Raw genomic sequence first — 23,803 nt, 5'->3', positions numbered from 1 at the left:
GGTGAGTGGAGCTGAGCAGTTTGTAGGACGGCTGGTGGAGTGGAGCAGTTTGTGGGACAGTTGGAGCGGCCCATGGAATGGTGAGCAGAGCTGAGCAATTTGCGGGGGACGGCTGGAGGAGCTGGTAGAGCGGAGCAGATCGTGGGGTGGCAGGAGCGGCTCACGGGACAGCTGGAGTGGAGTGGAGTGGCTCGTGGTGAAGGCTGCAGCGGAACCCCACGGAGAGGCGGACAGTCGGCCTCGGACCACATAAGGTGCCCCTTAACACCCTGCGTGCCCCCTTCCCATTTCCTCCCAGGCTGGGGGAGGGTAAAACCCTGCAGATAAACTTTTGAACTCTGGGGCTGCACTGACCAGGGGCAGAGACTTTTGGGTTGTTGGACTTTTGGGACTTTGGGTGATTTTTGGGTTGCTGGGTTCAAGAGACTTTTGGGGTGTTGGACTTTGGGTGATTTTTGGGTTGCTGGATTCAAGAACCAAAGGGAAAGACACGGCCCAATTTGCTGGGGTGGGTCTTTTGCTCAGGGTTTGTGTTATTAATCCTGTTTGTGGTGTTTTTTCCAATTTACTGCTGATGTCGTTTACCTCATGTTATTAAACATTTTCTGCTACACTCAGACTCCATGCTTGCGATAGGGGAAGTATTGCCTCTTAGAGGCGCCCAGGGGGTGGTATGTAATTGTCCCAGGTCACTGGTTGGGGGCTCGAGCCAGTTTTGCATTGAGTTATTGAAACGGAACCCCTAGATACTGAACCCGGCCCTTGTTGCTGCCAACTCAGATAGGCAAAAGGGTTACATACAAAAGAAAAGAATTACATTAGAAACATTAAAAAGAAATAAAGCCTGAAAGCAGTTTAAGATAGAGGAAAATTTTATACCCAGTTTTATAACACTAGTCCATTCAATATAGATCACTATCCTCATTTTAACTTGCTTTCTATTTTAGAATGTCATGATTAATAAAGAGGTTGTTTTAAGAGTTGCTACATTATATCATTCATTTTATTTACTGTTTTTTAATCTGGTGTATCTTATTTTGATAATCTGCCTTCATTGAATTGTTTATTGGTTTCTTTTATCATTTTTAATTACTAAATAAAAGTCTCTTCATTTCATAGTCAAGTTCAATTGTTTATTTTGGGACATCCCCCTTAGTGTATAAGAAAAAGAATCCTTAGTATGTTTTTATGTGGTTTTGTCCTGAGTGCAGTCGTATTAATAATCATAATCAATAAATCCATATTTGTTTGGGTTTTCCTCAGCTACTCATATGAGAAGCAATTAATAATCCCTTCTAATTAATTGTTTCTCCCAATTATCATTTTTGATCATTATTTAGTTATTTTGATAATTTTTCTTTGAATATTACTTGTCATTCTACCCCTTTCTACCCTGCACCTTTGATAGTCCGCATCCCTGTCTTATGAACCATTTTCCTGGCCACTTCACCAGGACAAAGGAGCTGTTTAACTCTGCTCTGAGTAGCTGCACATTGTGAGCATTTGGAAGACTGAAGGGAAGGAGGAGGAGGAGTTCCCTGACAAGGTTGGTGGCTGCTGAGCAACATTTGCCTCATGTAATAAGCACTTGCTGTGTTTGGTACAACATCTGTGAGAGCCAGTGGGAGATCCTCACCAATGGCTGGGAGGTAGAGGTGAAGTGATTTTCTTTGTTATGAACAACCAGAAAGGGGGCCTCTACCAACTTCCCCAAGTAGTCCGGAACATGGGGCAGGGATGTGATCTGCTCCTACTTTGATGTCAGAGTGTAATGGTAGAATATGAATGTCCTACAACCCAGGAAATGAATGCAGTGTGTCAGGGTAAAAATTTAATAAAGAATTTATGTTATTGGGAGAGGCCGTACCTCAGTGAAATTTTTCAGCCGAGTTGTACCTTTAGGGATAAAACCTTTAGGGATTTAACATTACACAGGGCAAACTTAAAAACAATGGAACAGTGGCAGAACATGCCCAAAAGGTTGAGCACATACAGCTGTGCTGATGGACTTACAAAAATGTGTAGATGGGAACTGTTCTTCCTTTCTTGGTGAGTGGCATGCGGGGGAGCGAAAGGAGGCTCCCAGAGTCTTGTGTTCTCCACAGGCTTCAGGACATGGCTAGGTTGGGGTGCCAGACGTGATCATAGTGCCACAATGTTCTACAGCAGAGGTGTTTGCCTCTTCATCACATCCAGCATCCTTTCCTGCATGCCCTTTCCTTTGTTCAGATGCTCCCTTGACAGCAGTGGACAGGATAGTAATTTCATGTGCACCTCTACAGGCTGTCAATATACTGAAAAGTATAACCTTGAAGTGAGGCCCCGAGAGGCAGAAATTTGTCTTTTCAAACATGCAATGGGCACACTGGGAAGACATGCATCACTGCTTTTTACCAGTCTGTACCCCACCCCACTACTGCTCCCGAACTGGTGCAGGAGTGGAAGGTAAACACCATCTATATTTCAACACTGGGAAGGACTCATAAAGGGGTGCAACTGGCTGTGAGCCAGAATTTAGATGGGAAAATGTCCTCTGGTCAACATTACTCCAGAGCAGTAGAGGACATGCAGGTAAACACACAGCCAGGTCTGAGTGTAATTCAATACACTGTGAGATAGCAGTGGGAGGCCTGCCAGAAGTGGTATAGTTAATGCAAAATACGGATGTTGGCACGAATCTGTCCTTGGCTGAGTGCCCACTCTGGGAGCTATGTGGGCAGCACACGTATGTAGGTCCATTTGCCCCCCACAGCTGGCTCTACAGGTTGTGTCCATCTAGCGGGGCTAGTGACCTAACCTCCAGCTAAGACCTTCTGGATCTTCCCCCACCCACCCACCCCCGCCCCATGGTCCCAGGTGAAACAGACAAAAAACAGTCCTCCAGCAGCAAATGAGGTTAAATAAAAGCATAAAAGATCACCACACCAACCTTCATAGATCCAGTAACCACCTCAAGCACACCAAGAAATCCGTTATCTACAGCCAGGCACTCAGATACCACAGAACATGCTCCGAGGAGAAAGTCTGGGATATCCACCATAACACTCTCAAAATCACCTTCACCAAACCAGGACACTCCACCAGAGACATAGATTACATCATGGAACAGGCCACCCAAATACCTTGAGAGAACCTGCTTCAATACAGAAATAAAACCCGCTCCAACCGCACACCCATAGTTGTCAGCTACCACTCCACACTGGAGCCCATATGGGGTATCATCAAACAACTACAACCCATACTCGATGGGGACTCCATCCTGAAAGAAATCTTTCCTGAACCACCTCTTCTGGCCTTCAAACAACCGCCTAACCTCTCCAAGCTTATCATCAGAAGTAAACTCTCAAAAGACCAGGACACATTAACCCAAAGCCTCACCAGACTCTGCCAGAACAACAGATGCAAAGCCGGCAGACATATCTCCACTGCTACTGTAATGAACACTCCCCCTCAACACACCTTTCAAGATCCATGCCTATTACAACATGTGGTGTACCTCATCCAGTTCACTAACTGCCCCAATAGCAACTACATGAGTGAAACCAGACAATCATTATGCTCTCAAATGAACTCACATAGGAAAATGATAAAAAAAGACAAAAACACTTAGGTGAACACTTTTCACAAAGTGATCACTCCATATCTGACCTCTCAGTCCTCATCCTCAAAGGAAACCTGCACAACACTTTCAAAAGACAAGCCTGGGAGCTTAAATTCATAACTCTGCTTGACACTAAAAAATCATAAACGGAATATAGACAATGGATTTATGGCTTATTACAACAGAACAATCTATAACCCACTACCAACCCCTCATCATCTGCTTCCCCCTCCCTTTTCTCCTTATGATGGGAGAGGTGTTAACGGGCCACTTTACCTTGAATGGTCCCTTGAAAAAAATTGTTAACTACTTATGCTAAACACTCTGTTCCATGTTGTATTTAGCAGTGATGGTCTGATTAAGTTTCCCAGACCTGAAGAAGAGCTCTGTGTAAGCTTGTCTCTCTCACCAACAGAAGTTGGTCCAATAAAAGATATTACCTCACCCGCATCTCACATATATACCTTGACATGAGTGAACAAGAATGAACATAACTCATAACTTTGGGCTAACATTTCTATATAATAGGTATAATATTAATGTGATGTGCAATACATATTAATATGGTGTGCAATACATAGAACATATACATTGGCTAACAAAAGGAAGAAAGGTAGGTCTAGCAGCTAGATTGTTGGACTGTGACATAGACAGCAGATTTTTAAAAACCAAAAAGAAATACTTTTTTCACACAATACATGATCCACCTGTGGAGTTTGTTGCCATGGGATGTTGTGATGGCCGCAAGTATAACTGGATTAAAAAAAGAACTCAATAGTTCATGGAGAATAGGTCCATCAACAGCTATTAGCCAAGATGGTCAGTGACACAACCTCTTGCTTTGGATGTCCCTAAACCTCCAACAGCCAGAATCTTAAACTGGACTACAAGGAATGGAGATTTTGAAATTGCCCTGTTCTGTTCATTCCCTCTGAAACGAGTGACACTGGCCACTGCCAGAAGATAGGATACTGGGCTAGATGGACCATTGGTCTGACCCAGTATGGCTGTTTTTATGAGACCTGAGAGTTCAATTTTTGGCTCAGCAACAAACTTCCTGTGTGAATTTGGACACAGCTGTTAATCTATTCTGTGCCACAGTTCACCTTATTTAAAATGACGTAATAATCCTGTATCGCATAGAGGTGTTTTGACTTTGAACATAAGAGTATTTGGGGAGTGGGGGAGCAAGACATTTTATTTTACTTTGTATATTAACTATTTTTTACAGCATATAATTCCCACCCCCATTGTGTCTTTTGACCAGCTGGTTTAGAAGCTCTGCTTTGGCCTCAATGGTAGCAGTTTATTCTTACAAACACAGGAATCCTGGATTCAATCCCTACCAAGCAAGGAAGTTACCATCTCCTCAAAAAGAAATCAAAGCACTCTGGAGGTTCTTTAGAGATGACCCCTACTCAGCCCTACTGTGATAAATGAAGGGTGGGGAGGTAGCTCCATTTTATGGACACCCAGCCAGCCAGTTAGCTATAAAGTCCCTCTTGGTGGCTGTTCTCTGCTTGCTTTACCTGTAAAGGGTTAACAAAGTCCCACAGGTAAAGGAAAAGGAGTGGGCACCTGACCAAAAGAGCCAATGTCTAGTTGGCAGCCAGTATCAAGCAGAGTGCCCCCGGGGTCAGTCCTGGGGCCGGTTTTATTCAACATCTTTATTAATGATCTGGATGATGGAATTAATTGCACCCTCAGCAAGTTCGCAGGTGACACTAAACTGGGGGGAGAGGTAGATATGCTTGAGGGTAGGGATAGGGTCCAGAGTGACCTAGACAAATTGGAGGATTGGGCCAAAAGAAATCTGATGAGGTTCAACAAGGACAAGTGCAGAGTCTTGCACTTAGGAAGGAAGAATCCCATGCACCGCTACAGGCTGGGGACCGACTGGCTAAGCAGCAGTTCTGCAGAAAAGGACCTGGGGATTACAGTGGATGAGAAGCTGGATATGAGTCAGCAGTGTGCCCTTGCTGCCAAGAAGGCTAAGAGCATATTGGACTGCATTAGTAGGAGCATTGCCAGCAGATCGAGGGAAGTGATTATTCCCCTCTATTCGACACTGGTGAGGCCTCACCAGGAGTATTGCGTCTATTTTTGGTCCCCCCACTACAGAAGAGATGTGGAGAAATTGGAGAGAGTACAGTGGAGGGCAACAAAAATGATTAGGGGGCTGGGGCACATGACTTACAAGGAGAGGCTGAGGGAATTGGGGTTATTTAGTCTGCAGAAGAGAAGAGTGAGCGGGGATTTGATAGCAGCCTTCAACTACCTGAAAGGGTGGTTCCATAAAGGATGGAGCTAGGCTGTTGTCAGTGGTGGCAGATGACAGAACAAGAAGCAATAGTCTCAAGTTGCAGTGGGGGAGGTCAAGGTTGGATATTAGGAAACACTATTTCACTAGGAGGGTGGTGATGCACTGGAATGGGTTACCTAGGGAGGTGGTGGAATCTCCATCCTTAGAGGTTTTTAAGGCCCAGCTTGACAAAGCCCTGGCTGGGATGATTTAGTTGGTGTTGGTCCTGATTTGAGCAGGGGATTGGACTAGATGACCTCCTAAGGTCTCTTCCAATCCTAATATTCTATGATTCTAATGTGAGGGCTAGAACTTTTTAAAATTGAGAAAAAACTTCCCTTTGTCTGTGTGTTGTGGTTCTCTGGGAGAGATCGGAGACACGGAGCAGCAATGCTATAAACAGCTTTAAAACCTGGTATGAAAAAACATCAAATCATACCTCAACCCTACTTATCTGAAACCCCAAATACGTAAGTAATCAGGGAATGTCTAGAAAGATGCTATTAGTATTATTTCTTTTATTTCTTATTAGCATGTGGACTCCTCTGTGTTAATCCCAGATGCTTTTGTTTGCTTGTAACTTTTAGGCTGAACCCCAAAGAAAGTTATTTTGGGTGCTTCATTTTTGGAATTGTTCTTTTAAAATCTAGCAAAAGCCTAAGTTCCAGATGTATTTTCTTTCTTTTTTGTTTTTAATAAAATTTACCTTTTTTTAAGAACAGGATTGGATTTTTGGTGTCCAAAGAGCTTTGTGCATATGTTGTTTAATTAGCTGGTGGCAACTTTTCTCAGCTCTTTCCCAAAGGGGTGGGGGGTGAAAGGGCTTGAGGGTACCCCACAGGAAGGAATTCCCAAGTGTGTCTTCCTGGATTCCAAAAGGGGTTTTGCATTTGGGTGGTGGCAGCGTTTACCCAAGCCAAGGTCAGAGAGAAGCTGTAACCTTGTGAGTTTAATACAAGCCTGGAGTGGCAAGTATTAATTTTTTAAATCCTTGCGGGCCTCCACCTTCTACATTCGAAGTGCCAGAGTGGGGAATCAGCCCTGACATGGTGGCAGAGCGGTGGGATCATTTTGAACCAGAAGTACAGACCTCCGGATTTTAAAAGGACACATTTTTCCTTTTGGCTCTTGAAAGCCAGGGAGGGTTTTTTTTCCCCTTTCTTTTCTTTTCTTTGCTACCTGAGAGGGAACAGGCATGTAATGGGTTTGGCCTGCCAAGCCAGGGAGTCCAACAAGCAGTTTATTTTTTTTTCTAGCTTGTGGCAATGAAATAGTTAGGCTAGAGTAGGGCAGCCTGTGCATGAGGTTGAGGTCAGGCACCGAAACCCTAGAGAAACCAGTCTTCCCAAAGCAGCATGCCACAGAGAAGACAGACCCAGATCAAGCCCAGACATCCAGCTCCATGACAGAAATGCAGGGAGGGGATGGGGAACTGGGAACTTCCCAGGAGGGAAGAGTCAGCCCTCCCCAACCCGAGATCCAGATGCCAGGATACAGGGATGCCTTTAACTCAGGCAGAGTTCTAACTTAGGCAGAAAGGAATTTCTTCCTAGAGATGAAGCTCTTGGAAGTGGAGGACAAGCACTTGGAGGCGGAAGCAGAGAACAAGCGCTTGGAGGCGGAAGTGGAAAGAGAGCCGAAGCACTTGGAGGCAAAAGTGGAAAGAGAGGCGAAGCGCTTGGAGGCGGAGTTGGAGCTGAAGCGCTTAGAGATGGAAAGGGCTAAGCTGGGTCCACCAGGTAACCCTAACAGTCCTTCTCCAGGTACCGTTCCCCATTCCAAGAAATTCCCCACATACAAGGTAGACGATGATACAGAGGTCTTCTTAGCCCTGGTCTACACTACGAGTTTAGGTCGAATTTAGCAGCGTTACATTGATTTAACCCTGCACCCGTCCACACGACAAAGCTGTTTTTTCCAACTTAAAGGGCTCTTAAAATGGATTTCTGTACTCCTCCCCCGACGAGGGGATTAGCGCTGAAATCGACCTTGCCGGGTCGAATTTGGGGTAGTGTGGTCGCAATTCAACGGTATTGGCCTCCGGGAGCTATCCCACAGTGCTCCATTGTGACCACTCTGGACAGCGCTCTCAACTCAGATGCACTGGCCAGGTAGACAGGAAAACTTTTGAATCTCATTTCCTGTTTGGCCAGCGTGGCAATCTGCAGGTGAGTGTAGATCTCATCAGCAAAGGTGACCATGATGGAGTCCCAGAATCGCAAAACAGCTCCAGCGTGGACCGAACAGGAGGTACGGGATCTGATCGCTGTATGGGGAGACGAATCCGTGCTATCAGAACTCCGTTCCAAAAGACAAAATGCCCAAACATTTGCAAAAATCTCCAAGGGCATGAAGGACAGAGGCTATAACAGGGACCCGCAGCAGTGCCGCATGAAACTTAAGGAGCTGAGGCAAGCCTACCAAAAAACCAGAGAGGCAAACGGCCGCTCCGGGTCAGAACCCCAGACATGCCACTTCTATGATGAGCTACATGCCATTCTAGGAGGTGCAGCCACCACTACCCCAACCCTGTGCCTTGTCTCCATCATTGGAGTAGCACGCAACAGGGATGTGGGTTTTGGAGACAAGGAAGATGAGGAGGAGGAGGATGAAGATAGCTCACAGCAAGCAAGCGGAGAAACTGTTTTCTCCAACAGCCAGGAACTGTTTCTCACCCTGGACCTGGAGTCAGTACCCCTTGAACCCACCCAAGACTGCCTCCCGGACCCGCCAGGCGGAGAAGGGACCTCTGGTGAGTGTATCTTTGTAAATATTATACATGGTTTAAAAGCAAGCATGTTTAATGATTAATTTGCCCTGGCATTCGCAGCCAGTACAGCTACTGGAAAAGTCTGTTAATGTGTCTGGGGATGGAGCGGAAATCCTCCAGGGACATCTCCATAAAGCTCTCCTGGATGTACTCCCAAAACCTTTGCAAAAGGTTTCTGGGGAGGGCAGCCTTATTCTGTCCTCCATGGTAGGACACTTTACCACGCCAGGCCAGTAGCACGTAGTCTGGAATCATTGCATAACACAGAGTATGGTCCCGGTGTTTGCTGGCATTCAAACAAGATCCGTTCTTTATCTCTCTGTGTTATCCTCGGGAGAGTGATATCATTCAGGGTCACCTGGTTGAAATAGGGTGATTTTATTAAGGGGACATTCAGAGGTGCCCATTCCTGCTGGGCTATTTGCCTGTGGCTGAACAGAAATGTACCCCGCTGTTAGCCACGCAGTGGGGGGAGGGGTGAAGTGATAATTCCAGAGAATTGGGGGGGTAGTTGGGTTTGTGCTGCACGTTAACCCGAAAACCGCAGCCCATCCTTCTAAATTGCCAACCCATTTTAAATAAAGAGTCTACCCATTGTTCCCTAAAATGTGTCTTTTTAACTACCACTCTCCCTTTTTTTCCCTCCGCCAGCTGCAAATGTTTCAATGCTCACACTATCTTCTCCTTCCCAGAGGCTAGCGAAGATTAGAAGGCGAAAAAAATGCACTCGCAATGAAATGTTCTCTGAGCTCATGCAGTTCTCCCACACTGAAAGAGCCCAGCAGAATGCGTGGAGGCAGACAATGTCAGAGTCCAGGAAAGCACAATATGAATGCGAGGACAGGTGGCGGGCTGAAGATAATAAGTGGCGGGCTGAAGATAATAGGTGGCATCAGCTTGGTGACAAAAGGCAAGAGGCAATGCTGAGGCTACTGGAGGAACAAACTGATAAGCTCTGGCATATGGTTGAGGTTCAGGAAAGGCAGCATGAGCACAGACTGCCGCTACAGCCCCTGTGTAACCAACCACCCTCCTCCCCAAATTCCATAGCCTCCTCACCCAGACGCCCAAGAACGCACTGGGGGGGGGCTCTGGGCACCCAACCACTCCACCCCAGAGGACTGCCCAAGCAACAGAAAGCTGACATTCAATAAGTTTTAAAGTGCAGTGTGGCCTTGTTCTTCCCTCTGTGGGGGAATAGGTCTGGCTGGCCTCCCTTGCACCGATCAAAACATCGGCGAAGACTCATCATATAGGCCCGCCCTGCAGGCCACAAGCCTGAACCAAACTAAGTGCCGTGTTCTCTGCCAGTCTCGGTCAAGGGTCATGACCAGAGGAGGGAGGGGGGCCAAGGAGGGAAAGAATAAAAAGCCCCAGCAGCAGCACTAATGAAATATGTTCATGGCTGGTGAAATATAATAACCGCTTGTGTGAAGCAATAGGTAACTTTAGCTAAATGCAAACTGACTAAATGCAGCTTCTCCTTTGGGTGATCTGTGACACCTTCCCCCGCCCCTCCCCCCCGTGATTCCAGCTAAATGCAAGGTGGCCAATCATGGTTCTCTTCTGGGTGCTCTGTGACCTCCCGAATTTCTAGCTAAATGTAAACTGACTAATCACGCTCCTTCTTTGGGTGCTTTGTAACCCCCCGCCCCCCCCACAGTGCACTGTCGGTAACACCCCAGAAAAGTAATATGCACCCTGCCGAGAATACACCCCAACTGGTGCCAAGTACTGCCCATATCGGAAACCACCAAGAAGCCCTCCACCCAATATGCACCCAATTCTCGAAAAAATAATAAGGAAGGTGCCGGGAAAGGGAGCAGACCCTAACTCTTTTATTTTCATAAATGACGTGTAACTTGTACTATGTTTGCAGTTTGTAAGAATAAAAGGAGCCTGCAAGCTCAGTTCTGGTGTGTAGTTTCTGACTGCAACCCCCAACGCGTTGGTATGTATTGCAATAAACTGGCCTCAGGCTTGAGTCTGTGAACTAAAATCAATGCGTGGGTGACTTTTTCCATGACAATTTGGGGGCTCGTCCGGGATCACTCGACGTTCCACCAGACCGGAGGACCGCGGACCGCTTCCACACCGACCCCAGGCGCCAGGTGAGAGATCGTTGTCTGTATTTGGGCTTTGGTGGGGAGCTGCCTGTAGGCTCTGGGTTTAGGTGAGGCCGCGCTGTGATCCGAACCTTTTGAGGCTAGACTCATTTGCCAGACGCCTGTTCGTTTTGTGTGTGTCCGTTTTGTAACTTGTCTGTGTTGGGTTTTGTTTGTTTTGTGTCAGTTAGCTTCATGTGGCTCGACCTTCGGGGACTGGTCCCCCCGGAGGACAATTGACCGGCCACTGGGAGACTCCGGGAGGAATAGATCCCGGAGTGGCCGAGTGGGGTGGAAAGGCTCCCACCAGCAATAGGCTGGTAGTGGTGAGAGATGCCGTAATGGATATCCCGATTTAGGTGTGCTGTGAGACTGTGGGTTGTAAGGTGTCCCTATCCTTGCCTTTCCGTGAAGTGCCGAATTAAGCCCCTCCTTGCTCGAAGAGCAAGGAGGCCCCGGGAAACCGCCCACGGACTCCCAGGTAGTAGGGTAACCTATCCCGTTCTCTAGAAGGCGGGCTGGTGCTCACTGCTGAGGGAGGGGTGTGCGGGGACCGTGCCTTTCCTGCCCCTTTTGTGTGGCTGACCCACGATCAAAACCATGCCCAAGTTTTCCTCTTGGAGCTATGGGCTCCCTCCCCTGACTCAGAGAGAAGGGGAGTCCCTGGAAATTGCCCGCTGTACCGAAGGCAATAGGGTTTCCTATCCCATTCTCTTGTAGGCGGGCCAGTGCCCTTTGCCGGAGGGGGACGTGCGAGGACCACCCTTATACAACCTTCCCTAGTGGTGTAAATGTTGAGGAGCTGACCTCACCTAGAGAGGAGGTCTAGGAGAGGAGGCCTCGCCAAAGAAAGGAGGCCTGGGCTTATTGCAGTAATGTTTTAAGTAATTGTTTGGTAGGAGTAGTAGGTGTCGTCATATATATAAAGCAAAATAGATCTAGGCAGAAATTAATCACCTCCTTAATTTAGCTAAAAGTATAAATAAATAAAAGGGGGGTTAGCCAAAAAGCCCACCCTCCTTGCTGAATTGGTAGTAAAACAATGCCTGTGCCCATGGGGAAAAAAGTGAACCAGCAAGAAAAAAGGATCGGGCCCAGACAAGCAGGCAGCCGCAGTTTAAGGAAGTTAAAAGAAAGAAAGTAAAAAAGTTAACTCTGTAGTTACTGGGAAAAAATTAAGCAGTAACACTACGTAAATGTTAAAAGAAGGTATTATAAAGAAAATTCTTGGTTTCTTTGCGGCCATTCCTTTGGGAGCGTCCGTGGGTGGTCCAGGCGGGGGGTTGTTTAAGTGGAGTCATTTGGCTGTGGACAGGTTGTTCAGGTTTGCTGGGAGGCACTCCTGGTGTGTACGATCTTTGTTTTGTAGGTTTGAAGTGGATTGGTGTTGCTTTGGGGTTGTGGAACATGGGAAGGTGCTTTTGCCAGGCGGGGTAGACTAGTGCTGTTTGGTTTTGGTATTTAGCATTTAATCCTTAAAGTAACTTAATGCTTTACAAAATTTAAATTGTTTTAAATAAAACCAAAGTTGTGGCTGCAGCAGGGCAGCCAAAGGCAGGAAAATGGTAAGGGTTCTTGGACGGGTTGCTGCAACAGTTTAGGCAAAGGTGTTTCTTGGTTTGCCGGAGCTCTTGTGGAGCTTGGTTTAGGAATTTTGTATCACAATTTGGCATACCTAAACAAACTGTAACCAGTTATGTGCAGCTTGACCAATATGGCCAAATGCTTTTTAAAGACCACTCTATATCAAAAGACCGAACTCAGCTCTCATAAATTTCTAACAGAATCATCCGATGCGACTACCGGCAGTGCCCTGCTGGCCCTGGCTCAGATAAACAGTCGTTTAATAAATTACACAATAGTCAGGCACTAACGAAATGTGTTAGGTCTTTTTATATACATCAGTCCTGCCACTCACTGAAACCAGGAGACTGGGTCTACATAGAGGTCCATCAGCAGAGAACTGCCTGGCCCCATGCTAAGGGACTCTTATCAAGTCCTGTTAATTATCAACACCGCTGTAAAGTACTGAGAATTGACTACCCGCCCATGTTTCTCATTGAAATGGCTCTTTGACTGATCGGTCTATCTTTCCTTCTGGCGTTGTTTCTCCTTCTGGACAGCAAAAGTGAAGGACAAGGTAAAGGGCTGGTAACCTCTCCTTTGTCCGCTGACAAACCCACTGACTCTTTGGATCTTGCTAAGAAAACAACCTCTCCACCTGAGGACATCATAAAGCCTCCAACCAAGCAAGGTGATTGTGCTAGTAACCCCTCCCTTGCTGCCTCATTGCCGGACAGCTAAGTGAACTAAGACTATGAAATCTCGAAGAATAGCTTGCGGAAGCTAGCCAAAACTACCTGAAGATAAAACTTTTACCTCTAATTTAGCCTGTACCATGTTGTAATCTTATTATCAAAGCACAGTTAACTCAGGTCCAGGCTGAAGTTGGTAAATTGCATGTCATTTCCGCCCTTAGTGCAATAACCCAGAAACTGGTTAACAAAAATGGTATTAAGTATCAGCAAGTCTAAAAAGGCATTGCAGTGGGATCTGACATGTTCAAAAGTTTGGGATTTTCTGAATGACCAGCTCACGGCTGTTCGGAGCAATCTTGAACATCAGGTGTGGCCTACTGCCCTTACAGACACCTCGAAAGTACCATCTAATCTGTTGCCATGAAGACATACTTAAAAATTTTCTGGGTAAAAGTGCAAACGTTCGCAATGCTCATTTCAAGCATACGGGCCGGTTGGAGGGGTGTGGGCTCCCACATACCAAATCCTGCCAGGTCCGTAAAAGGGATGCAAATTTAAAATTGGGTAATTCACCAAAACATTTGAAAAAATGAACCACCTGGTATGCCTAACCAATTTATAGTAAGTGCTCCTAAAATAACACCTAATATTTAAATAGGAATAAAAAAATCAATGAACACTCTGGCCATTAAAGTCCCCACAGCTTCAGACCCCTTCCCCAGGCCCTACTCTTCCCCATCACCCAGCCCGAAAATAACAAGGCTGAACTCAAAAAAAAAAAAAAAGTTCAGCACGCGCTGAAAGCTAAAACGGAGGTTGTAGGCCCACTTAGTGTCAGTATCCCTAGCATTAACTCCCTTAAACAGGCCGGCACCAATCTCGGCACTCCCAAGCTGGCCAGTTCACGATCCTCAGCCATGTCCAGGAAAAACGAATCTTGGTGATGCCTACACGGCATCAGAGGAGGGAAATTGTGGGGGGATAGGCCTGGCTGGCCTCCCTTGCACCGATCAAAACATCAGTGAAGACTCGTCATATAGGCCCGCCCTGCAGGCCACAAGCCTGAACCAAATTAAGTGCCATGTTCTCTGCCAGTCTCGGTCAAGGGTCATGACCAGAGGAGGGAGGGGGGCCAAGGAGGGAAAGAATAAAAAGCCCCAGCAGCAGCACTAATGAAATATGTTCATGGCTGTTGAAATATAATAACTGCTTGTGTGAAGCAATAGGTAACTTTAGCTGGATGCAAACTGACTAAATGCAGCTTCTCCTTTGGGTGATCTGTGACCCCCCCACCCCGTGATTCCAGCTAAATGCAAGGTGGCCAATCATGGTTCTCTTCTGGGTGCTCTGTGACCTCCCGAATTTCTAGCTAAATGCAAACTGACTAATCACGCTCCTTCTTTGGGTGCTTTGTAACCCCCCCCACCCCCCCCGGTGCACTGTCGGTAACACCCCGGAAAAGTAATATGCACTCTGCCGAGAATACACCCCAACGGGTGCCAAGTACTGCCCATATCGGAAACCACCAAGAAGCCCTCCACCCAATATGCACCCAATTCTCGAAAAAATAATAAGGAAGGTGCCGGGAAAGGGAGCAGACCCTAACTCTTTTATTTTCATAAATGACGTGTAACTTGTACTATGTTTGCAGTTTGTAAGAATAAAAGGAGCCTGCGAGCTCAGTTCTAGTATGTAGTTTCTGACTGCAACCCCCAACGCGTTGGTATGTATTGCAATAAACTGGCCTCAGGCTTGAGTCTGAACTAAAATCAATGCGTGAGTGACTTTTTCCATGACACCTCCTCCCCACCCCACCCGGTGCTTCCCTCCTCCTCCACCCCTCCCGGGCTACCTTGTCAGTCATCCCCCTATTTGTGTGATGAATTAATAAAGAATGCATGAATGTGAAGCAACAATGACTTTATTGCCTCTGCAAGTGGTGATCAAGGGGGTAGGGGAGGGTTCATCAAGGAGAAACAAACAGAACTTTCACACCATAGCCTGGCCAGTCATGAAACTGGTTTTCAAAGCTTATCTGATGCGCACCGTGCCTTCCTGTACTCTGCTAACCGCCCTGGTGTCTGGCTGCACGTAATCAGCAGCCAGGCGATTTGCCTCAACCTCCCACCCCACCATAAACGTCTCCCCCTTACTCTCACAGATATTGTGGAGCACACAGCAAGCAGTAATAACAATGGGAATATTGGTTTCGCTGAGGTCTATCCGAGTCAGTAAACTGCGCCAGCGTGCTTTTAAACGTCCAAATGCACATTCTACCACCATTCTGCACTTGCTCAGCCTATAGTTGAACAGCTCCTGACTACTGTCCAGGCTGCCTGTGTACGGCTTCATGAGCCATGGCATTAAGGGGTAGGCTGGGTCCCCAAGGGTAACTATAGGCATTTCAACATCCCTGTAGTAGGGTTGAGCCGGGGCTCTACCCTCCGAGATGGAGGTGTGCCACACCGGCTCACTAAATTGCAGACAGTCTAGCCTCAGGTCCCTTTACGCAAGGGCTGAGCGGCTCACAGTTCCGGAGCTCAGGCCCTTAGGTAGGGGCTGACCGCTAACTAACCGTCTAAGCAGGCCCAGGCCCTGGGTCAGGGCGGGGCACAAACAGTCACAGCTCAAGCCCTTTGGGGCAGGGGTTGAGCAAACAAGCAGTTAAGGGGCCCAGGCCCTGGGTCAGGGCGGGGCACAAACAGTCACAGCTCAAGCCCTTTGGGGCAGGGGTTGAGCAAACAAACAGTTAAGGAGCCCAGGCCCTGGGTCAGGGCGAGGCACAAACAGTCACAGCTCAAGCCCTTTGGGGCAGGGGTTGAGCAAACAAGCAGTTAAGGGGCCCAGGCCCTGGGTCAGGGCGGGGCACAAACAGTCACAGCTCAAGCCCTTTGGGGCAGGGGTTGAGCAAACAAACAGTTAAGGAGCCCAGGTTCCTACCTGAGCGTTGGGTGAGGGGGAAGCCTGCCACCCGTGAGTGCGGGTGGCAGGGGGGGACGCAGGCCCACCCACTCCACTGCGTCCCAGCCCGGGGCCCTAGCAGTGGCTACTGTCGCTGCCGGTCAGTGGGGTATCCTGACCGAAACACACTGACATCGGCTCACAGGCCTCTGCAGCCTGACCGGGGTCGGCTATCCCCGGGCTACTTCCTTGTTCCCCCTCGGGGCCTACCTCCTTGGCGAAGCCGGGTTCGGGCCAGTCCAGGAGCATCGGTTCCTCAGGTGCGGGGCTTGGGGGCCAGTCCGGCGGCTCTCCCCCAGGGTAGCTGGCCCGGGGCAGGCTTGACTCCTCCTCGGGGCAGCTGGTCCGGGGCAAGCTTGGCCAGTCCTCCTCAGGGTAGCTGGCACGTGGCAGGCTGGGCCAGTCCTCCTCGGGGTAACGGCTCCGGGGCAGGCTGGGCCAGTCCTCCTCGGGGTAACGGCTCCGGGGCAGGCTGGGCCAGTCCTCCTCGGGGTACCTGGCGAGAGGTAGGCTTGACCGGCGCGGGGGTGTAGCCGGCAGCTCTCGGCCTGCGGCGGTCTCCCAAGCGGGAGCTCGGCCCGGGACGTCTGCTCTCTCTGGCGGTCTGGGCCTCACTGAGTTCTGCTGGCGGGCTTTTATACTTCCGGGTCGGAGCCGTGACCTCGGAGGGGCGGGCCCCGGACCCGGTGGCTCCGCCCATGCTGGGATTGGAGGAAGGTCGGCCCTGTCGGAGACGGAGGGGTGCCACACCAGCTCACTACAATCCCTAACGGTTATTTTCTGGTCTGGGAAGAAAGTCCCTTGCTGCAGCTCTTGAAACAGATCAGAGTTCCTGAAGATGCGAGCATCATGTACCTTTCCCAGCCATCCCACGTTGATGCTGGTGAAACGTCCCTTGTGATCCACCAGTGCTTGCAGCACCATTGAAAAGTACCCCTTTCGGTTTATGTAATCGCTGCCTTGGTGCTCTGGTGCCAAGATAGGGATACGGGTTCCGTCTATCGCCCCATCACAGTTAGGGAATCCCATTGCAGCAAAGCCATCCACTATGACCTGCACATTTCCCAGAGTCCCTACCCTTGATATCAACAGCTCTTTGATTGCGTTGGCTACTTGGATCACAGCAGCCCCCACAGTAGATTTGCCCACTCCAAATTGATGCCCGACTGACCAGTTGTTGTTGCAAGCATCCACAGGGCTATCGCCACTCGCTTGTGAACTATGAGGGCTGCTCTCATCTTGGTATTCTTGCACTTCAGGGCAGGGGAAAGCAAGTCACAAAGTTCCATGAAAGTGCCCTTACGCATGCGAAAGTTTCGCAGCCACCAGGAATCGTCCCAGACATGCAACACTATGCAGTCCCACCAGTCTGTGCTTGTTTCCCGGGCCCAGAATCGGCGTTCCACGGCATGAACCTGCCCCATTAACACCATGATGTCCACATTGCCAGGGCCCGTACTTTGAGAGAAGTCTGTGTCCATGTCCTCATCACTCTTGTCACCGCGCTGCCGTCGCCTCCTTGCCTGGTTTTGCTTTTGCAGGTTCTGGTTCTGCATATACTGCAGGATAATGCGCGTGGTGTTTACAGTGCTCATAATTGCGGCGATGATCTGAGCGGGCTCCATGCTTGCCATGCTAGGACGTCTGCGCTGAAAAAAGGCACAGAACGATTGTCTGCCGTTGCTCTGACGGAGGGAGGGGCGACTGATGACATGGCTTACAGGGAATTAAAATCAACAAAGGGGGTGAGTTTGCATCAAGGAGAAACACACACAACTGTCACACAGAATGGCCCCCTCAAGGATTGAAGTCAAAACCCGGGGTTTAGCAGGCCAATGCTCAAACCACTGAGCTATCCCTCCTCCCACTATTCATGGAGGGAAGGAAGGAGGGGGGGAGCAAATGAATACAAAACAAATCTGGTCTCTTTCTTGTTTTGATCCACCCCATCTCTCTTATACATCTTAGGCTGGCAGCAGACGGTGCAGTACAACTGCTAGCCATCCTCATCTCCTGGCTGCTCGCCAGAAGACGGTGCAATATGACTGCAGGCAGGACTAAATCTCCATGAGACGAAACTTAAAAAGAGAATGACCTGGAGTCACTCCCATTTATGTCCAGGCGCCCCTGACCGACCTCACCGAGGTCAGCTAAAAGAGCACGCAGGAGACGACGACGATGGCTACCAGTCGTAATGCACCATCTGCTGCCAAAAGGCAATGAGCTGCTGCTGTGTAGCAATGCAGTACCACATCTGCCAGCACCCAGGAGACGTACAGTGGCAGTGAGCTGAGCGGGCTCCATGCTTGTCATGGTATGGCATCTGCACGGGTAAACCAGGAAAAAAGGCTCAAAACGATTGTCTGCCATTGCTTTCACGGGGGATGGGGGGCCTGACGACATGTACCCATAACCACCCGCGACAATGTTTTTGACCCATCAGGCATTTGGATCTCAACCCAGAATTCCAATGGGCGGCGGAGACTGCGGGAACTGTGGGATAGCTACCACAGTGCAATGCTCTGGAAGTCGACGCTAGCCTCGGTACTGTGGACGCACTCCGCTGAGTTAATGGTCTTAATGGTCTTAAGTGGGGACACACACAATCAACTGTATAAAATCGATTTCTAAAAAATCGACTTCTATAAATTCGACCTAATTTCGTAGTGTAGACATACCCTTAGAAAATGTTGAAAGGGCCTGCCTTGGGTACAACACCCTGACAGACCAGTATATGGTGGAACTGATGTCGCAACTCAGTGGACCCTTAGCAGAGGTGGCAGCTGAAATGCCTAAAGAACACATGAGCGAGTACGAATTTTTTAAACAAAAGGCCACAATTAGAATGGGACTAACACCCGAGCATGCCCGTCGGCGGTTCAGAGCCCTAAGGTGGAAACCAGACGTGGCATTTTCCCGACACGCCTACCACATTGTAAAAAGTTGGGATGCCTGGATATCAGGAGCAAATGTTAAATCTCTGGAAAAATCTGTCTCTCCTAATACAAATGGAGCAGTTCTTAGAGGGTGTTCCTGAGGAAATAGAAAGGTACATCCTAGATGGGAAGCCCAAAACTGTAATTGAGGCAGGGGAGATCAGAATCAAATGGCTAGTAGCAGTTGGAGCGGATACCAGAAGGGGCAACCCAAGACGACACCCCACCATCGGGGTCAGCCCAAGGCCCCACCTCGCAAGGAGGAGCCCTCCACACAGTAAGGGAAACCCCAGATGCCCCCTTGTCCCACCACCCCACTGTCCAACCACCCACTTCACCCCAGCCCACAGTCAGCTGGGCGATGCTTTACATGTAATAAGCTGGGGCATGTGAAGGCCAACTTCCCCAAGAGCACCAGCCAATGGCAACTCATCACCCCGGGGTCCCAACGAGAGCCTTCAGGGTATATGCCTCGCAAATACCCCCAGAGCGAAGGGAAACTGTGAGTGTGGGCGGGAGGAAGATTACTGCGTGGAGAGACACTGGAGCACAGGTGTCAGCTATCCACCAATCCCTGGTGGACCCCAAATTCATTGACCCAGAGGCCCAACTAACGGTGCAACCCTTTAAGGCCAACTCTTAACTTGCCTACAGCCAGGTTGCCTGTCCAGTACAAGAGCTGGTCAGGAATATGGACTTTTGCAGTCTATGATGATTATCCCATTCCCATGCTGCTGGGAGAAGACTTAGCCAACCATATGAGGCTATTAGAAAGGGTGGGGATGGTCACCCACAGCCAGGCTAAACAGGCCTCCACACCTAACTCCATTCCTGAGCCTCCTACAGGGACCAGCCAGAGGTGGTGGAACCCAACCTCAAACCAGATTCTATGACAGAAGACAGCCCAAGGACTGGAACTGTGGTGGAGCAGTCAGCACCAGAGCCCATGCTTGCAAACCCCCCCCCCCCCCGAGTCAAGGGAGCCAGCACCAAAGGGCGCCACAGAGCCTGCACCTGCAGCAGCAGCTAAACCGGGACAAGAGGCTCAACTGGAGCCTGAAATACCACCTAGTGCACCATCAGGGAGTGGTTCACAGTCAACGGAAACAACCCCATCACCTGCATCACTTCCAGTGGGACCCAGCCCAAGTCCACAACCCAGCGAGGAACAAATGTCTCCAGCATCAAGGGAGCAGTTCCAGGAAGAACAGAAAGAGGATGAAAGCCTTAAGGGAGCTTGGACAGTGGCACAGAGCGATCCACCGCCTCTCAGCTCTTCCAATAGGTCCAGGTTTGTTGTAGAAGGAGGACTCTTATACAAGGAAACCCTTTCTGGTGGGCACAAGGAGGACTGGCATCCTCAGAGACAGTTGGTAGTTCCAACTAAGTATAGGGAAAAGCTCTTGAGCTTAGCCCATGATCAGCCTAGTGGCCATGCTGGGGTGAACAGGACCAAGGACTGTTTGGGGAAGTCATTCCACTGGGAGGGAATGGGCAAGGACATTTCTACCTATGTCTGATCTTGTGAGTTATGCCAGAGGGTGGGAAAGCCCCAAGACCAGGTCAAGGCCCCTCTCCAGCCACTTCCCATCATTGAGGTTCCATTTCAACTTGTAGCTGTGGATATTCTGCGTCTTTTCCCTAAAACGACACCCAGAGGAAAGCAGTACACACTGACTTTCATGGATTTTGCCACCCGATGGCCGAAAGCAGTAGTTCTAAGCAACACCAGGGCTAAAAGCGTGAGCCAGGCACTGGCAGACATTTTTGCCAGGGTAGGTTGGCCTTCCGACATCCTTACGGATTCAGGAACTAACTTTCTGGCAGGGACCATGAAACTTCTTTGGAAAGTTCATGGGGTGAACCACTTGGTTGCCACCCCTTACCACCATCAAACGAATGGCCTAGTGGAGAAGTTTAATGGGACTGTGACGGAGTCTCCTTACCCCGCCCTAGCCCAGAAAGGGTTAAGCCTATATTATTGACAGTGGAAGACCCGTCTCCCTGGTGGGACTGGGCATGCTCCAAATGCTCTATCAGTATAAAGGGAGGAAGCCCAGCTCATTCTGGGCTGGAGGCCGCAGGGGAAAGACCTGTCTGGGAAGCTCCTGCGGCGGGCCAGCCACAACTCCTGACTGTGCTGGGAATCAGAGCCTCCCCGGGCCCGCTTGAACCCCGGCGACTGGAGGAGCCACAGGAGGCAACCGGCACAACTGACCACGGAGAATCCGAAGCCTCATGGGAGACCCCAACGCAGATACTGGTAGGAAGTGACCCAGGGAGGGTGACGGAGTGGTACCTCTAACCCGGGAAATCTCAGCGTGTATTGGTAGGACCCCCCTGCTGAGTCAGTGGCAAATTGCTCTGCCACTGTTAGGGCCCTGGGTCAGGGCCTGGTGGAGTTGGGTGGGCCCGGGCCCCATACTGGGGCTGTCACACCCCTTGGTGGGTGCTCCACCCCCTATTGAACTCTGGCCACTAGGCCACACTGCCCTGCACCCCAAGGGTGGCTCCATTGAACTCTGGCCACTAGGCCATGCTGCCCTGCACCCCAAGGGTGGCTCCATTGAACTCTGGCCACTAGGCCACGCTGCCCTGACCCTAGGGGCCTTCACCTGTATTTTGGACTTTAGACCTTGAACCGGTCATCTAGAAAGCCTGGGAGAGGACTCGTAGGCAGTACTCTTCTGCCCTCAACCCCCTGTTTGTGTGAATTGGGGTGGGGGTGGCGTAGACCGTCACAGGGACTTTGGGGGCCATGATACATAAATTTGTGAATGAGCACTCCAATGATTGGGACCTAGTGCTGCAGCAGTTGATCTTTGCCTACAGGGCTGTACCACATCTCAATTTGGGATTTTCACCCTTTGAACTTGTTTATGGCCATGAAGTTAAGGGGCCATTACAGTTGGTGAAGCAGCAATGGGAGGGGGTTACATCTTCTCCAGGAACTAACATTTTGGACTTTGTAACCAACCTGCAAAACACCCTCAAGGACTCTCTAGCCCTTGCTCGAGAAAAACCTACAGGATGCTCAACAAGAACAAAAGGCCTGGTATGATAAACATGCCAGAGAGCGTTCCTTCAAAGTAGGTGACCAAGTCATGGTCCTGAAAGTGCTCCAGGCCAATAAGATGGAAGCACCGTGGGAGAGGCCATTTATGGTCTGAGAGTGCCTAGAAGCTGTTAATTACTCATTTTGTTCCCAGACCCTACCCTAAAACCTAAAGTATACCATGTTAATTCTCTAAAGCCCTTTTATTCCCAAGAATTCAACGTTCTCCAGTTTATAGCCCAGGAGAGAGATGATGCTGAGTGGCCTGAAGGAGTCTACTATGAAGGAAAAAGCCATGGTGGCATAGAAGAGGTGAGCTTTTCCATCACCCTTCGGCATAAACAGTGACAGCAAATCCAGGAGCTGTGAACCAGTTTTGCACCAATGTTTTCAGCCACCCCAGGATGGACAGAACGGGCGTACCACTCCATTGACACAGGTGATGCTCGCCCAATTAGAGCCCACCAGCTGGCTCCTCAAGCCAAAACCACAATAGAAAGGGAGATCAAGGACATGTTACAGAAGGGTGTAATCTGCCCCTCTGAGAGTGCATGGGCTTCTCCAGTGGTTCTGGTTCCCAAACCAGATGGGGAAATCCACTTTTGTGTGGACTACCGTAAGCTAAATGCTGTAACTTGTCCAGAAAACTATCCAATGCCATGCACAGATGAGCTATTGGAGAAACTGGGACATGCCCAGTTCATCTCCACTTTAGACTTAACTAAGGGGTACTGGCAAGTCCCGCTAGATAACCCAGCTAAGGAAAAGTCAGCCTTCATCACCCATGTAGGGCTGTATGAATTTAATGTGCTCCCTTTTGGACTGCGAAATGCACCTGCCACCTTCCAGAGACTGATAGATAACCTTCTAGCTGGATTTGGGGAATTTGCAGTTGCATACCTTGAGGATGTGGCTATATTCTCAGATTCATGGGCAGAACACCTGGAACACCTCCAAGATGTTTTCCAGTGCATAAGGGAGGCAGGATTAACCATTAAGGCCAAAAAATATCAAATAGGCCTAAACAGGGTAACGTACCTTGGACACCAGGTGGGTCAAGGTACTATCAACCCCCTACAGGCTAAGGTAAATGCTATCCAAAATTGGCCTGTCCCTAAGTCAAAGAAGCAGGTCCAATCCTTCTTGGGCTTGGTCGGGTATTAACAACTATTTGTACCACACTACAGCCAAATTGCCACCCCACTGACAGACCTGACCAGGAAAAAACAGCCAAATGCAGTTCAGTGGACTAAGAAGTGTCAAAAAGCCTCCAACCAGCTTAAGGCGGCCCTTACATCTGACCCTGTACTGAGGGCCCCAGACTTCAACCAACCATTCGTCGTAACCACAGATGTGTCTGAACATGGTGTAGGCGCAGTTTTGTTGCAGGAAGGACCAGATCAACAATTCCATCCTGTCGTGTTTCTCAGCAAAATACTTTCTGAGAGGGAAAGCCACTGGTCAGTCTCAGAAAAAGAATGTTATGCCATTGTGTATGCTCTGGAGAAACTACGCGCATACATTTGGGGACGGCGTTTCCACCTGCAGACTGACCATGCTGCACTGAAGTGGCTTCACTCAGTCAAAGAAACTAACAAAACTTCTTTGGTGGAGTTTAGCTCTTCAAGACTTTGATTTTGAAATACATCACATTTCAGGAGCCTCTAACAAAGTGGCTGATGCACTCTCCCCAGAAGGTTTCCCAGAATTAGCCAGGTAAAAATGTCCCTGCATTCTAAGTCATTGTAGTCCTTGAAATGTAAAATGTACTGTTTAGTTCTTCATGTAATTATTAGTAAAATTAGAGGTGCATGT

General features: G+C 49.1%; 1 protein-coding gene across 1 annotated transcript in view; it reads left to right on the top strand.

The window, feature by feature from the left end:
* Window positions 1–7,458: 7,458 nt before the first annotated feature.
* LOC135887576 (zinc finger protein 420-like) overlaps window positions 7,459–23,803 on the top strand; it is a 104,589-nt gene continuing 88,244 nt past the window's right edge. The window contains exons 1-3 of the mRNA XM_065415302.1: window positions 7,459–7,642; window positions 8,407–8,655; window positions 22,203–22,300. Of these exons, the coding sequence (XP_065271374.1) occupies window positions 7,459–7,642; window positions 8,407–8,655; window positions 22,203–22,300 (531 nt within the window). The remainder of the gene's footprint in view (window positions 7,643–8,406; window positions 8,656–22,202; window positions 22,301–23,803) is intronic.

This window comes from Emys orbicularis, chromosome 13 (genome assembly GCF_028017835.1).
Source record: "Emys orbicularis isolate rEmyOrb1 chromosome 13, rEmyOrb1.hap1, whole genome shotgun sequence".
NCBI classification, from domain to species: domain Eukaryota; kingdom Metazoa; phylum Chordata; order Testudines; family Emydidae; genus Emys; species Emys orbicularis.
The sequence above is the reverse complement of the archived record's forward strand: the minus strand, read 5'-3'. Positions and strand labels throughout refer to the sequence as shown.